General features: G+C 38.9%; 2 protein-coding genes across 4 annotated transcripts in view; both read left to right on the top strand.

Moving 5' to 3' along the window:
- Positions 1 to 7,054, top strand: part of LOC110453290 (tolloid-like protein 1) — a 201,343-nt gene extending 194,289 nt beyond the window's left edge. For 2 of the 3 annotated variants that reach the window (XM_021502180.1, XM_021502178.1), the window contains 3 exons: positions 3,848 to 3,927; positions 4,182 to 4,325; positions 5,133 to 7,054. In XM_021502180.1, coding sequence (XP_021357855.1) covers positions 3,848 to 3,927; positions 4,182 to 4,325; positions 5,133 to 5,707 — 799 coding nt within the window. In that variant the 3' untranslated portion in view covers positions 5,708 to 7,054. The remainder of the gene's footprint in view (positions 1 to 3,847; positions 3,928 to 4,181; positions 4,326 to 5,132) is intronic. The other variant, XM_021502179.1, reaches the window with a different exon arrangement.
- A 356-nt stretch (positions 7,055 to 7,410) lies between these two features.
- On the top strand, positions 7,411 to 11,634 carry LOC110453292 (sporozoite surface protein 2-like). Its single transcript, XM_021502182.1, has 2 exons — positions 7,411 to 11,425; positions 11,611 to 11,634. Exon 1 carries the CDS (start codon positions 9,136 to 9,138, stop codon positions 10,246 to 10,248), a length of 1,113 nt encoding a protein of 370 aa, XP_021357857.1. The 5' UTR covers positions 7,411 to 9,135; the 3' UTR covers positions 10,249 to 11,425; positions 11,611 to 11,634.
- Positions 11,635 to 15,766: the final 4,132 nt, after the last annotated feature.

Here is a 15,766-nt window from a genome sequence, read left to right as displayed (position 1 = left end):
TCAAATATAATAAATTCTTTCAACAACTTCCCCTGAATAACCAGAAGGCCCAGGGTGATGATATTTGGCCAGGGACATGCTAGGATGAAAGGCTACCAAGTTTGTTCAAATGAATGACCTTGACTTATATTTAATGTCAAAGTGGCAAATATGTGTAAAACCTTTAAACAACTTCTTCTGAATAACCAGAGGTCTAGGGTAATTATATTTAGCCAGTGGGATGACAGGCTACCAACTGTGTTCAAATGAATGACCTTGACTTATATTCAAGGTCACAGGGGACAAATATGTTTAAAACCTTTACACAACTTCATATGAATAACCAGAAGGCCTATGGTGTTGATTGTTGGCCAGTAGCATGCTGGGATGAAGGGCTACCAAGTTTGTTCAAATAAATTACCTTGACTTATATTCAAGGTCACATGGGTCAAATAAGTGTAAAAACTTCAAACGACTTCTTCTAAATAACAAAGAGGCCAAGGGTGATGAAATTTGGCCAGTAACATGCTGAGATGAAGGGCTACCAAGTTTATTCAAATGAATGCCTTTGACTTATATTCAAGGTCACAGGGGTCAAATATGTGTGAAACCTTTGAACAACTTCTTCTGAATAACCCTTAGGCCTAGTGTAATGATATTTGGTCAGTAACATGCTGGGATGAAGGGCTACCAAGTTTGTTCAAATGAATGCCCTTGACTTATATTCAAGGTCACAGGGGTCAAATATGTTGAAAACCTTTAAACAACTTCTTCTGAATAACAAAAAAGGTCCAGGATGATGACAAGTGTGAGATTAATACCAGGTGAGCAATGCGGGCCCATTGTGCCTCTTGTTTGAATCAACTTGACCCACTTTCAAGGTCACAATCATAAATACTGATATCTTGCATGTAGCTTAATTAATAGTCCACTTTTAATGTTACAAGTTTGAGATTAATACCAGGTGAGCAATGCAGGTCCATTGGGCCTCTTGTATTACTAACCCCAGGTATGTTATGGTTAAGCTTGACCTTTGTCTGTGTTACTTGTAATGATATATGTTTTTCTTCAACTGTTTAATGTGATTACAGTTACTGAATTTAAAAAAATATGTTAGGGTCCTCAAAGTACCACACTAGGGAGTACTGGAAAACAATAGGAAGATTAGAGATTGGAGGTGTAATAGTATATTGCAGTCAGGATGGCTATCATTATAACTTAACAAATCCAGGGCATATAACAACACCCTATTTCCATTTGAAATTTAAAAATTCAATTCATTTCAGGACATTTACAATGACAAAAACATTGTAACCAGGAATTGTGGTTTCCTTGCCACATTTTTTTTGCGATTTATGAAGTAATTCCATTGAAGTTGGTGACGGTAATCTTTGGTTACTAAAAGCTTTGGGTTAGTACTATACATCCACTTAATGTTCTTTGGTGGATTTCAGAGCTTCAACCTGGATAAAAAGGCCATTTTGAATGGCAGATGAGGACGTTTAAATGTGCTATTACCATTAATTGCATCCATTGTAAACATTTTACTGACACTGATTTCGTTTGCTGCATTAGACTTACTTAGCAGATTTTTAACTGTAACTTTGAAACAGGAAGGTGTGTTTTGTTTAAGAGTTCATGTTGCCTGCATTCAAAATTACATTAAGAATTTTCTATATGCCATTCAGCTATTAATAGTCTTTAAGTTTGCAGGCCAAAGGCAAATTGTTATTTTTTTGTTGTAATCCAAAGTGAGTTACTCATCGTCATTTCTGTAGATCTTTTTTGATTGTTGAAGATATGCACTAATAGGCAAGATTTGCAATAAGGGATTTTTTTAACTTGTGGCACTGATATAAACTTCTTAAAGGGAACATTTATCCTAATAAAAGGAACTTGATTATACTACTTCTGTGGCATGTTAAGATGTCATACACCTCTGGTTAGCTCTTTGTCACAATAATGTGGCGTGTCAGGGTGTCATGCACCTCTGGTTAACCCTTTGTCACAATAATGTGGCGTGTCAGAGTGTCATGCACCTCTGGTTAACCTTTTACTACAATACTGTGGCGTGTCAGGGTGTCATACACCTCTGGTTTGCCCTTAACAACAATACTGTGGCATATCAGGGTGTCATGCACCTCTGGTTAACCCTTTGTCACAATAATGTGGCGTGTCAGGGTGTCATGCACTTCTGGTTAACCCTTTGTCACAATACTGTGGTGTATCAGGGTGTCATGTACCTCTGGTTAACCCTCTATCACAATACTGTGGCATGTCAGGGTGTCATGCACCTCTGGTTAACCCTCTATCATAATACTGTGGCATGTCAGGGTGTCATGCACCTCTGGTTAGCCCTTTACCACAATACTGTGGTGTATCAGGGTGTCATGCACCTCTGGTTAACCCTTTACCACAATACTGTGGCATGTCAGGGTGTCATACACCTATGGTTAGCCCTTTACCACAATAATGTGGCGTATCAGGGTGTCATGCACCTCTGGTTAACCCATTGTCACAATACTGTGGCATGTCAGAGTGTCATACACCTCTGGTTAACCCTTTACCACAATACTGTGGTGTATCAGGGCGTCATGCACCTCTGGTTAACCCTTTACCACAATACTGTGGTGTATCAGGGTGTCATACACCTCTGGTTTACCCTTTACCACATTACTGTGGCATGTCAGGGTGTCATGCACCTCTGGTTAACCCTTTGTCACAATACTGTGGTGTATCAGGGTGTCGTACACCTCTGGTTAACCCTTTACCACAATACTGTGGCATGTCAGGGTGTCATACACCTCTGGTTAGCCCTTTACCACAATACTGTGGCATGTCAGAGTGTCATACACCTCTGGTTAACCCTTTACCACAATACTGTGGTGTATCAGGGTGTCATACACCTCTGGTTAACCTTTTACCACAATACTGTGGCATGTTAGAGTGTCATACACCTCTGGTTAACCCTTTACCACAATACTGTGGTGTGTCAGAGTGTCATGCACATCTGATTAACCCTTTGTCACAATACTGTGGTGTGTCAGGGTGTCATGCGCCTCTGATTAACCCTTTGTCACAATACTGTGGTGTGTCAGGGTGTCATACACCTCTGGTTAGCTCTTTGTCACAATACTGTGGCATATCAGGGTGTCATGCACCTCTGGTTAACCCTTTGTCACAATACTGTGGCGTGTCAGGGTGTCATGCACTTCTGGTTAGCTCTTTGTCACAATACTGTGGCATATCAGGGTGTCATACACCTCTGGTTAGCTCTTTGTCACAGTACTGTGGCGTATCAGGGTGTCATACACCTCTGGGTAGCTCTTTGTCACACTACTGTGGCGTATCAGGGTGTCATACACCTCTGATTAACCCTTTGTCACAATACTGTGGCGTGTCAGGGTGTCATGCACTTCTGGTTAGCTCTTTGTCACAATACTGTGGCGTGTCAGGGTGTCATGCACTTCTGGTTAGCTATTTGTCACAATACTGTGGCATATCAGGGTGTCATACGCCTCTGGTTAGCTCTTTGTCACAGTACTGTGGCATATCAGGGTGTCATACACCTCTGGTTAGCCCTTTGTCACAATACTGTGGCGTATCAGGGTGTCATACACCTCTGATTAACCCTTTGTCACAATACTGTGGTGTATCAGGGTGTCATGCACCTCTGATTAACCCTTTGTCACAATACTGTGGCATATGACCATAGCAAACAAACATCACAAGGTTTTTTTATTATTTAAACACTATTTAGGGATGGATAATGGGATGAATAATGAAAACAGAATTTCTCTAATGTGATTTAGCTGGTTAAAGCCTAAAATGTTGAAAAAGATTTCAAATTATGCCGCATGTTCCACAGGTTTGAGTCGGGACCTTCCAGCTCTGCTAGGAAGACAGGATTTAAGTTGGTTTGGACAGCAGTATCCCTAGTGAAGCCAGGTCAGTAGTCAGCCTTATTTAAACAGAACTTGCATTAACTGGCATAGAGTCATTTCAATATTATAATTTGGATCATCTTCAAGTATCAGTTGAGTCATTGAATCTTCTACATTTGGTATCAATCTGACCTGATACTGGTAATAATATTTAGCTGACCATCATCACAGTGATATGTTTTTAAAAAAAATGTTAAAAAAAATGTTAAAAAAAAAAATATTGATTTCATTTTCGTGCTTATCTTGATTTCATTTTAGCAGGTGACTGCCACGGATTTATGTGCTCTGGGAATGATAAGTGTTCTGACCGGTCCTCCTGTAGGAAGTACTGTATAGACCAGTCGCTGAGGTGTGACGGCAACCCCAACTGTGGCGAGGTGGACACCAGTGATGAAGACAAGTGTACGCATCACAATATTCTTATCTCATCTGACAGTAGCTTCACAAGGTCATATTGTCTGATAGTAAACTTCACAAGGTCATGTTGTCTGATAGTAAACTTCACAAGGTCATGTTGTCTGATAGTAACCTTCACAAGGTCATGTAATCTGACAAAAACCATCACAATGTCATGTTATCTGACAGTAACGTTATCACAAGGTCATGTAATCTTGACAAAAACCTTCACAAGGTCATGTTGTCTGATAGTAACCTTCACAAGGTCATGTAATCTGACAAAAACCTTCACAATGTCATGTTATCTGACAGTAACCATCACAAGGTCATGTAATCTGACAGTAACCCCACAGGGTCATGATATCTGACAGTAACCTTCACAAGGTCATGTTGTCTGATAGTAACCTTCACAAGGTCATGTAATCTGACAAAAACCTTCACAAGGTCATGTTGTCTGATAGTAACCATCACAAGGTCATGTAATCTGACAAAAACCTTCACAATGTCATGTTGTCTGACAGTAACCTTCACAAGGTCATGTTATCTGACAGTAACCTTCACAAGGTCATGTTATCTGACAGTAACCTTTACAAGGTCATGTTATCTGACAGTAATCTTCACTAGGTCATGTTTTTTGACAGTAACCTTCACAAAGTCAAGCCATGTGACAGTTACTTAATAAGGTCATGTTATTTGACAGTATCCTCACAAGGTCAATTACCTGATGTCTGAATTATTTGGTTGTCAACTGTCCTTGTGGATTTACAATGTTATCCTTAAATACTTCTTAATAACGGTTTTTGTTTGTTGCAGGCCTCAGTCGCGTGTTGTGGATCACTATGTATGCTGTCTTGCCCTGTATCCTCATAATTGCATCTATAGCTTTGATTGTCTACTGCTACAAACGCCAACGCCGGAAGAAATTATACATTGAGAAGAAAGAGGCTCAGAGGAATGAACAAACCCACTGGGTTTCACCACATATACGAAGTTTGGAGCAGAGTCCAAACCCAGGCCGCTCTACTACCATGTTAACTACATCTTTTGTATCCTCCAAACCTTTTACAGACATAGATTATAAAGACAATCCTGTTATCAAAGAAAATGTTGAAAATTCAAATAAAAGTGATAATTTATCAAATACTGTTAGCTCTGTGGAAAATACACCAAAAAAGGTAGTCAATAATAAAAAAGGCCCTGAGATTGAAGAGAATGAAATTGTTGTGCCCTCAATTGACAATAAAAAGGGTTATAATAATGAAGAACCTCATGTTCAGTTTGAAATGGATACAATTCCAAACTTTAGGACACACCAAAAACGGTCATCATACCATCTTATGCAAGAACTGAATTTAGGGGAGAGTGAGATTATGATAGCTAAGATTTGACAGCTATTACACAGTTTGTTTTGTTACAGTAAAACCCTTCTGTTACCTGGTGGTCACTTGACCATACAGGTACTAATTACTTATATACACAATGTTATAGGATATAATGTATCAGTTTGTCTGCATCATGTTCCATTGCGTTTATTGGTATATATATGAGGTAACTCATTATACTTGTCCATTCTTCATTTATCAGTTTATAGATTTTATATGTGATACATGTACAATATATTCCCGAATCATTTCTTACCTTGGATCAATAAAACCTGTTTCTTACTGCGAGATAAAGAATGTGAAATAATAAGGTAATGTGATAAACTGTCTTGCCTGGATGTTCAAAGTCAAAAGGTTTTGTTCAGGTATCCATCTGTATACTTTCATACACAGGAAAGTTTATATACACAGGCTGATTGGGCCACTTGACTTAGCTTACTGTTACCTGGTAACTACAGGCTGAATGGGCCACTAATATTAGCTTACTGTTACCTGGTAACTACAGGCTGAATGGGCCACTGGACTTACCTTACTGTTACCTGGTAACTACAGGCTGATTGGGCCACTTGACTAAGGTTACTGTTACCTGGTAACTACAGGCTGAATGGGCCACTGGACTTAGCTTACTGTTACCTGTTAACTACAGGCTGATTGGGCCACTGGACTAAGCTTACTGTTACCTGGTAACTACAGGCTGAATGGGCCACTGGACTTAGCTTACTGTTACCTGTTAACTACAGGCTGATTGGGCCACTGGACTAAGCTTACTGTTACCCGGTAACTACAGGCTGATTGGGCCACTGGACTTAGCTTACTGTTACCTGTTAACTACAGGCTGATTGGGCCACTGGACTAAGCTTACTGTTACCTGATAACTACAGGCTGATGGGCCACTGGACTAAGCTTACTGTTACCCGGTTACTACAGGCTGATTGGGCCACTGGACTTAGCTAACTGTAGCCTGGTAACTTTAGGCTGAATGGGCCATTGGACTAAGCTTACTGTTACCTGGTAACTACAGGCTGAATGGGCCTCTGGACTAAGCTTAGTTACCTGGTAACTACAGGCTGAATGGGCCTCGGGACTAAGCTTACAGTTACCTGGTAACTACAGGCTGAATGGGCCACTGGACTAATAGCCTACTGTTACCTGGTAACTATAGACTGAATGGGCCATTGGATTAAGCTTACTGTTACTTGGTAACTACAGCCTGAATGGGCCACTGGACTTACCTTACTGTTATCCGGTAACTACAGGCTGAATGGGCCATTGGACTAAGCTTACTGTTACCTGGTAACTACAGGCTGAATGGGCCACTGGACTAATAGCCTACTGTTACCTGGTAACTGTACATAAATGTATGGTATTTTATGTATTCATATCTTTCAGGAAAAGAATGTGCATGGTCAAACTGAAGAAACATTGCTGAATTAATTTTAGCATTTATGTGTGTGCATGTATATATATAGAACGAGACAACTTATAAAGACTGTGCTTAAAGTTCCCCCCTGAAATATATTAGATTTTTACAGTGCCGTTTTTGAATGAAAATGTATTTCGATCAGAATAAATGAAGATTTATTGTATGTCCAAGTATTTTTGTCTTTGAACAACCAAGGCCCTTAAAAGTGCAGGTTGATTGTTTTTGCACTTTTGATAATTTTCTTTCATTTCAACATTTTGTTTTTAAAACATTTACTGGCTTTCATTTAGCATTTTCCTTCAACATTACATAAACTTCCAAATTATGCATAGTATTATGTATCACCCTTTGATCAAAGATCACAAGATTGTTTGCCAGATCGATATCTTTTAATTTTTAATAAGCAGCTGACAGTATGGGAAGAGAGATAACTCCTGTATTTAATGTTGAATAATTTTCCATTTATGCATTCCATTTAATTATGCTGTAAAATACTGTGATGTTTGTTGATTTTCATTATTTTCCGTGTCTTCTCTTTGCTGTGTAAATTGACCAGAAAAATTAATCATCATGTAACAAGAAATAACCTGTAGCCTTCACACAAATCACAAAAAGCCCAGGTGACTGTAACATTTGATAATCTTATTTTCATTTTTACCATTTTGCGAGTTATCATTTTTATCTTATGATGCCTTCCAATTTTCTGTATTTGTAGAATATTTGTTTTGTATTTTTTAACTGCCAATCAGCACTTTAAATTGTTTAGGGCCAAACCACACTGTAAAGATAGACGTCCTCAAAATGAAATAGTCATCAAACTAACACTAACAAGTAGGGATACTCAGAACTACACTGAACATTGTGGACGTCGAGCCTCATCTTCCCTAGTAAAACTAGATAGGTAAGAAAGTTTAAAGATAAATACCTCAATAGCAGACAATAAAGTCCTATGGTAAAGATTGATAAAAGGAATCAATGTAAGCAAACACATATTGTAATGGCACAGAAGCTATTTCAAACACATTGTAATGGCACAGAAGCTATTTCAAACACATTGTAATGGCACAGAAGCTATTTCAAACAAACTTTTCATAGTAATTGTATTATAAACATTGTCACAGGTTTGTTTAAAATCACCGCTTTCATATAAATCATAAAATGATTGACTGTAAATGGTTGATAACAAGCATGACAATAATGAAGGTTGATCTTTCCGTTGTAAAATGTAACCATGTGTGGTGTATAGGTATGGCCTGTACACAGTTGTCTGGTAGTATGTAACCATGTGTGGTGTAGGTATGGCCTGTATACATAGTTATCCTCTCTCCTGCCTGTTCTTCTAAAAAATTAGCAGTTTATTCTCAGCAAAGTTTGTCATAATGACATTCACTTTTGATATCAAAATGATGAGATTGGTTATTATGTAAACAATTAATGGATATTCAATATATTTCAATCTTTAATGGCAGCATGAACAATATACAATATACATATCAAGTATTTGTAACAGAGAACATTGTTTTTGTGCAACACTTTAGTAGCTAATCTGTGCTTATATAAGGTAAATTTGGACAGTTTTGAATTGAAAATCATCACAGCTCATTTTGAAAAATCATTATTGCATACATATCTATACTACAAAATAGTTAGCTTGCTCACTCAGACTATCTGCTTTCAGATTTTATGACGAGGCCATGATTATTAAAAGGAGTCGGTGTTTTAGACGAATATATCTACAGGATACAGCGCTAGTACTGCTGTATTTGGGATCAACATGATGACATTGATGTGCATCATTTTCATCAATTATACAACAACTACATATAACTATCTTTCTGGCTGATTTTAAATCTTAGAGGGCCATCTTGTCCTCTACTTGGTTAAGACATTTTCTATTTCTTCTCAGTTTCATACTTGTTGACAGCATTTGTGGATTTATGTTGTTCTCAGCCAGAGAATAACCACTGCTAGCAGAGTCTCATCTAGTTGATTCTTTTCATCATAGAAAAAAATGGCCCAATTTTATAGAACAAATTTCCCCAAAGACCTCATCAGCACCCTTGTCGAACACCCAGGATTTTTTCCGGAATACTTTTCAATTATTCAATTAAACATAACACATCGTCGTCCATGTTACTCGCACAGGTCTGTACCCATAACACATCGTCGTCCATCTAACCCACAGAGGTCTGTACTCATAACACATCGTCGTCCATGTAACCCACACAGGTCTGTACCCATATCACATCGTCGTCCATCTAACCCGCAGAGGTCTGTACCCATAACACATCGTCGTCCATCTACCCCACACAGGTCTGTACCCCTAACACATCGTCGTCCATCTACCCCACAGAGGTCTGTACCCGTAACACATTGTCGTCCTTCTAACCCACAGAGGTCTGTACCCATAACACATCGTCGTCCATCTAACCCACAGAGGTCTGTACCCGTAACACATTGTCGTCCTTCTAACCCACACAGGTCTGTACCCATAACACATCGTCGTCCATCTAACCCACAGAGGTCTGTACCCCTAACACATCATCGTCCATCTAACCCACACAGGTCTGTACCCATAACACATCGTCGTTCATCTAACCCTCAGAGGTCTGTACCCCTAACACATCGTCGTCCATCTAACCCGCAGAGGTCTGTACCCATAACACATTGTCGTCCATCTAACCCACAGAGGTCTGTACCCCTAACACATCGTCGTCCATGTAACTCACACAGGTCTGTACCCATAACACATCGTCGTCCATGTAACCCACACAGGTCTGTACCCATAACACATCGTCGTCCATGTAACCCACACAGGTCTGTACCCATAACACATCGTCGTCCATGTAACTCGCACAGGTCTGTACCCATAACACATCGTCGTTCATCTAACCCACAGAGGTCTGTACCCATAACACATCGTCGTCCATCTAACCCACACAGGTCTGTTCCCATAACACATCGTCGTCCATGTAACTCGCACAGGTCTGTACCCATAACACATCGTCGCCCATCTAACCCACAGAGGTCTGTACCCATAACACATTGTCGTCCTTCTAACCCACAGAGGTCTGTACCCATAACCCATCGTCGTCCATCTAACCCACACAGGTCTGCACCCTAACACATCGTCGTCCATCTAACCCACAAAGGTCTGTACCCCTAACACATCGTCGTCCATGTAACTCACACAGGTCTGTACCCATAACACATCGTCGTCCATCTAACCCACACAGGTCTGTTCCCATAACACATCGTCGTCCATGTAACTCGCACAGGTCTGTACCCATAACACATCGTCGTTCATCTAACCCACAGAGGTCTGTACCCATAACACATTGTCGTCCTTCTAACCCACAGAGGTCTGTACCCATAACACATCGTCGTCCATCTACCCCACACAGGTCTGTACCCCTAACACATCGTCGTCCATGTAACTCACACAGGTCTGTACCCATAACACATCGTCGTCCATCTACCCCACACAGGTCTGTACCCCTAACACATCGTCGTCCATCTAACCCACACAGTTGTCCTATGGAAATCCGCACTGTCTTTTGAATAAATTCTGAACACCACAACAATGTAAAATTGATAACACTACATTGCTAAAGTTTATTTTAACATTATAACCCTGATGAAACCTATCCTAAACCTCGAGCTGTTGGCACTTGTCAACATTGACGACTTTGGTTTGACAGAGTTCCAATATTTCCTGGCATCCTATTTTCCTCCATGGCCTACGTTAATATAGACAGAACACACAGTACAGAAAGTATGGAAATTAAAACACCACCTCGGATTCAATTTGGTAGCATATACTCTTGCCTTTTTTGTGTCTAGCTATTGGCTGTAATGCTTGTTGTAATCATTTCAGCATCCCTGATTGCTGTGACCATAGCATACCAGTGTTGTGTCTGTCATCAAATATAGGAAGTACATAAATTGTAATCTTCATTAATTGTTAGCATTACAAATAATATCACCGTCATTTTGATATCAGATATATCATTGTAGCTGATTTTTTTCATATTATATAAATATGCAATATTAGTATACAACATCAGATGCAAAATAACTCACGAATGGTAAAATTGTTGAAACATAAGAATATCAAAAGTCAACCAGGCTTGTTGATGCCACAAATGGTTACAGATTTACAGAGTGCTTGTAACATGATGGTATTCTATTCAATATGGATATTCTAGTATAAAACTTGTATTGTTTATCATGTGAAGCCAGTAAGCCACACTTAATTGACATCTTGTTATGTATTCTTGTGTATCGCTTTAATTACACAGGTATCTTTGTTTATGTGTAATTATGTGTAATGATTAATTACACAGGTATCTTTGTTTATTTGTAATAGTTAATTACACAGGTATCTTTGTTTACGTGTAATAGTTAATTACACAGGTATCTTTGTTTATTTGTAATAGTTAATTACACAGGTATCTTTGTTTATTTGTGATAGTTAATTACACAGGTATCTTTGTTTATGTGTGATGGTTAATTACACAGGCATCTTTGTTTATGTGTGATGGTTAATTACACAGGCATCTTTGTTTATGTGTGATGGTTAATTACACAGGTATCTTTGTTTATGTGTAATGGTTAATTACACAGGTATCTTTGTTTATAAATATTGGCGTAGCACTATAATATTGCACCTTGACCAATTCAAAGTGTTTATAATTCCTGTTACAACGATGAATGTCATCAATTTCATTATGATTTTTACACTGGCAAATAGTTTGTGAGAGACTTATTTTTGCATGATTTTCAAATGGTGCAAAAACATAAACAAGTTATATTAAGGCTCATAATATTAATATATGTAAACAATATGACAACTTCTCTTTCTTGATGTGCTGATGGAAGTGTTTCACCTTATTCTCTTTTATTTTCTTGAATTGTTCACCAAGTAGGAGGAGTAGATTTAGGATGTATTTTTCTTCCTGGTGGACAGTTTCGATCACAAGTTTTCTCTATCGAATGACATTCACCTGGTCCTAAATCTAAGAATCTGTCCGCCTATCATCTCCGTTCTGTTAAAGAGTGCAAGACAAGGGACAGGGCATTCAAAGGATCAGAAAACAGTCTCTACACATAACTAACCAAAGTGCCCTCAGGGACCATGACAACAACCAAGTAATACATTGGGGTAGTGCCAGCATGTACATGTAGAGTGGATAGGCAGTGGAACCTACTACATAATGAACATATATACCGGTAAGCTTAAGGAGACGATCCAGATCCGGGTACATTCTTCAGTCATGAACAGGAACATTTAAGGAACCTATATTATTTTATGATATATTGCCAGAAAAATGTTACCTGGAAGTGTGACGATTTCCCGCAAAATATGACCGAAAGTTATAAGAATATATAGTGGTCGAAACTGTCGACCAGGAAAAAATAAATCAGTTGTGTACAAAGAAAAAATATCTTTAAGTTTCTGTTTTTATGTTTTCATGAAGTTATATTTCTTCAAAACTGAACAAATTATTTGCCTGTGTATGTAAAAGGTTTGTATGGAAAGTTATCGTTGGTCGTACATGTATGTTTAATATGAATCCCTCCTGATACCTCTGTCCCCTGTAAGGTAATAGTTTTGTAGATCAATAAAAATATGTATTATTCTGATACATCTGTCCCCTGTAAGGTGATAGTTCCTTAAATCAATAAAAAAAAATATGTATTAACATGTTACCTCTGTCCCCTGTAAGGTGATAGTTTTGTAAATCATTAAAAGAATTGTTATAAATTGTTACCTCAGTGAAGTGTCCCCTGTAAGGTGACAGTTTCGTAAGGTTATTACAAACATTATACACAGAAAACGTAAACATTGTATATGCATAATTGTATTTGATTAAATAAGCTCTGAGCAAATGTATAATTAATATTCAGGTTTTTTATTCACATGTCTGTAACACATGTTTTTGGAACCAATATGTGAATTAGTGTTTGGGCTTCAGTTTCACTTTATGTATATTGTAGGTAATTATATAATAAACTGTAATTGTTTCAATGACGTGGTATTATTAGACACTTCAAAAAGACTGTCCCAAATAATACATTGTCATACAATGTAATTTACAAACTAAATATTCTAATCCTTACGATTATCAAACATATCTAGATTTTCAAGCAACCAAATGTTCCTTTACCGGACAATCAGTAATATAAGACAATCACATCACTTCAGAGATCATGGGATTGTTAGGTGTAGAAAAAAGAACATGGAAAATATAGGGTTAAACTGCTTACATTAAAGGTTCTGCTTTCCTGATTTTCATTGTGTCTGTTAGTAGATAGTTATGTTATCACTATAGCTGTACCAGTCCACCATTATATTGATGCTGGGTCTATGTCTCAATGAACCAGTCCACCATTATATTGATGCTGGGTCTATGTCTCAATGAACCAGTCCACCACTATATTGATGCTGGGTCTATGTCTCAATGAACCAGTCCACCACTATATTGATGCTGGGTCTATGTCTCAATGAACCAGTCCACCACTATATTGATGCTGGGTCTATGTCTCAATGAACCAGTCCACCACTATATTGATGCTGGGTCTATGTCTCAATGAACCAGTCCACCACTATATTGATGCTGGGTCTATGTCTCAATGAACCAGTCCACCACTATATTGATGCTGGGTCTATGTCTCAATGAACCAGTCCACCACTATATTGATGCTGGGTCTATGTCTCAATGAACCAGTCCACCACTATATTGATGCTGGGTCTATGTCTCAATGAACCAGTCCACCATTATATTGATGCTGGGTCTATGTCTCAATGAACCAGTCCACCATTATATTGATGCTGGGTCTATGTCTCAATGAACCAGTCCACCATTATATTGATGCTGGGTCTATGTCTCAATGAACCAGTCCACCATTATATTGATGCTGGGTCTATGTCTCAATGAACCAGTCCACCATTATATTGATGCTGGGTCTATGTCTCAATGAACCAGTCCACCATTATATTGATGCTGGGTCTATGTCTCAATGAACCAGTCCACCATTATATTGATGCTGGGTCTATGTCTCAATGAACCAGTCCACCATTATATTGATGCTGGGTCTATGTCTCAATGAACCAGTCCACCATTATATTGATGCTGGGTCTATGTCTCAATGAACCAGTCCACCATTATATTGATGCTGGGTCTATGTCTCAATGAACCAGTCCACCATTATATTGATGCTGGGTCTATGTCTCAATGAACCAGTCCACCATTATATTGATGCTGGGTCTATGTCTCAATGAACCAGTCCACCATTATATTGATGCTGGGTCTATGTCTCAATGAACCAGTCCACCATTATATTGATGCTGGGTCTATGTCTCAATGAACCAGTCCACCATTATATTGATGCTGGGTCTATGTCTCAATGAACCAGTCCACCATTATATTGATGCTGGGTCTATGTCTCAATGAACCAGTCCACCATTATATTGATGCTGGGTCTATGTCTCAATGAACCAGTCCACCATTATATTGATGCTGGGTCTATGTCTCAATGAACCAGTCCACCACTATATTGATGCTGGGTCTATGTCTCAATGAACCAGTCCACCATTATATTGATGCTGGGTCTATGTCTCAATGAACCAGTCCGACATTATATTGATGCTGGGTCTATGTCTCAATGAACCAGTCCACCATTATATTGATGCTGGGTCTATGTCTCAATGAACCAGTCCACCATTATATTGATGCTGGGTCTATGTCTCAATGAACCAGTCCACCATTATATTGATGCTGGGTCTATGTCTCAATGAACCAGTCCACCATTATATTGATGCTGGGTCTATGTCTCAATGAACCAGTCCACCATTATATTGATGCTGGGTCTATGTCTCAATGAACCAGTCCACCATTATATTGATGCTGGGTCTATGTCTCAATGAACCAGTCCACCATTATATTGATGCTGGGTCTATGTCTCAATGAACCAGTCCACCATTATATTGATGCTGGGTCTATGTCTCAATGAACCAGTCCACCATTATATTGATGCTGGGTCTATGTCTCAATGAACCAGTCCACCATTATATTGATGCTGGGTCTATGTCTCAATGAACCAGTCCACCATTATATTGATGCTGGGTCTATGTCTCAATGAACCAGTCCAACATTATATTGATGCTGGGTCTATGTCTCAATGAACCAGTCCACCATTATATTGATGCTGGGTCTATGTCTCAATGAACCAGTCCACCATTATATTGATGCTGGGTCTATGTCTCAATGAACCAGTCCACCATTATATTGATGCTGGGTCTATGTCTCAATGAACCAGTCCACCATTATATTGATGCTGGGTCTATGTCTCAATGAACCAGTCCACCATTATATTGATGCTGGGTCTATGTCTCAATGAACCAGTCCACCATTATATTGATGCTGGGTCTATGTCTCAATGAACCAGTCCACCATTATATTGATGCTGGGTCTATGTCTCAATGAACCAGTCCACCATTATATTGATGCTGGGTCTATGTCTCAATGAACCAGTCCACCATTATATTGATGCTGGGTCTATGTCTCAATGAACCAGTCCACCATTATATTGATGCTGGGTCTATGTCTCAATGAACCAGTCCACCACTATATTGATGC

Source organism: Mizuhopecten yessoensis, unplaced genomic scaffold, assembly GCF_002113885.1.
Source record: "Mizuhopecten yessoensis strain PY_sf001 unplaced genomic scaffold, ASM211388v2 scaffold7251, whole genome shotgun sequence".
Classification (NCBI taxonomy): Eukaryota; Metazoa; Mollusca; class Bivalvia; order Pectinida; family Pectinidae; genus Mizuhopecten; species Mizuhopecten yessoensis.
The sequence above is the reverse complement of the archived record's forward strand: the minus strand, read 5'-3'. Positions and strand labels throughout refer to the sequence as shown.

Bases quoted from the DNA above. Each gene is read 5' to 3' on its own strand.
- LOC110453292 (XM_021502182.1), top strand. From the start codon at position 9,136: ATGGCCCAATTTTATAGAACAAATTTCCCCAAAGACCTCATCAGCACC.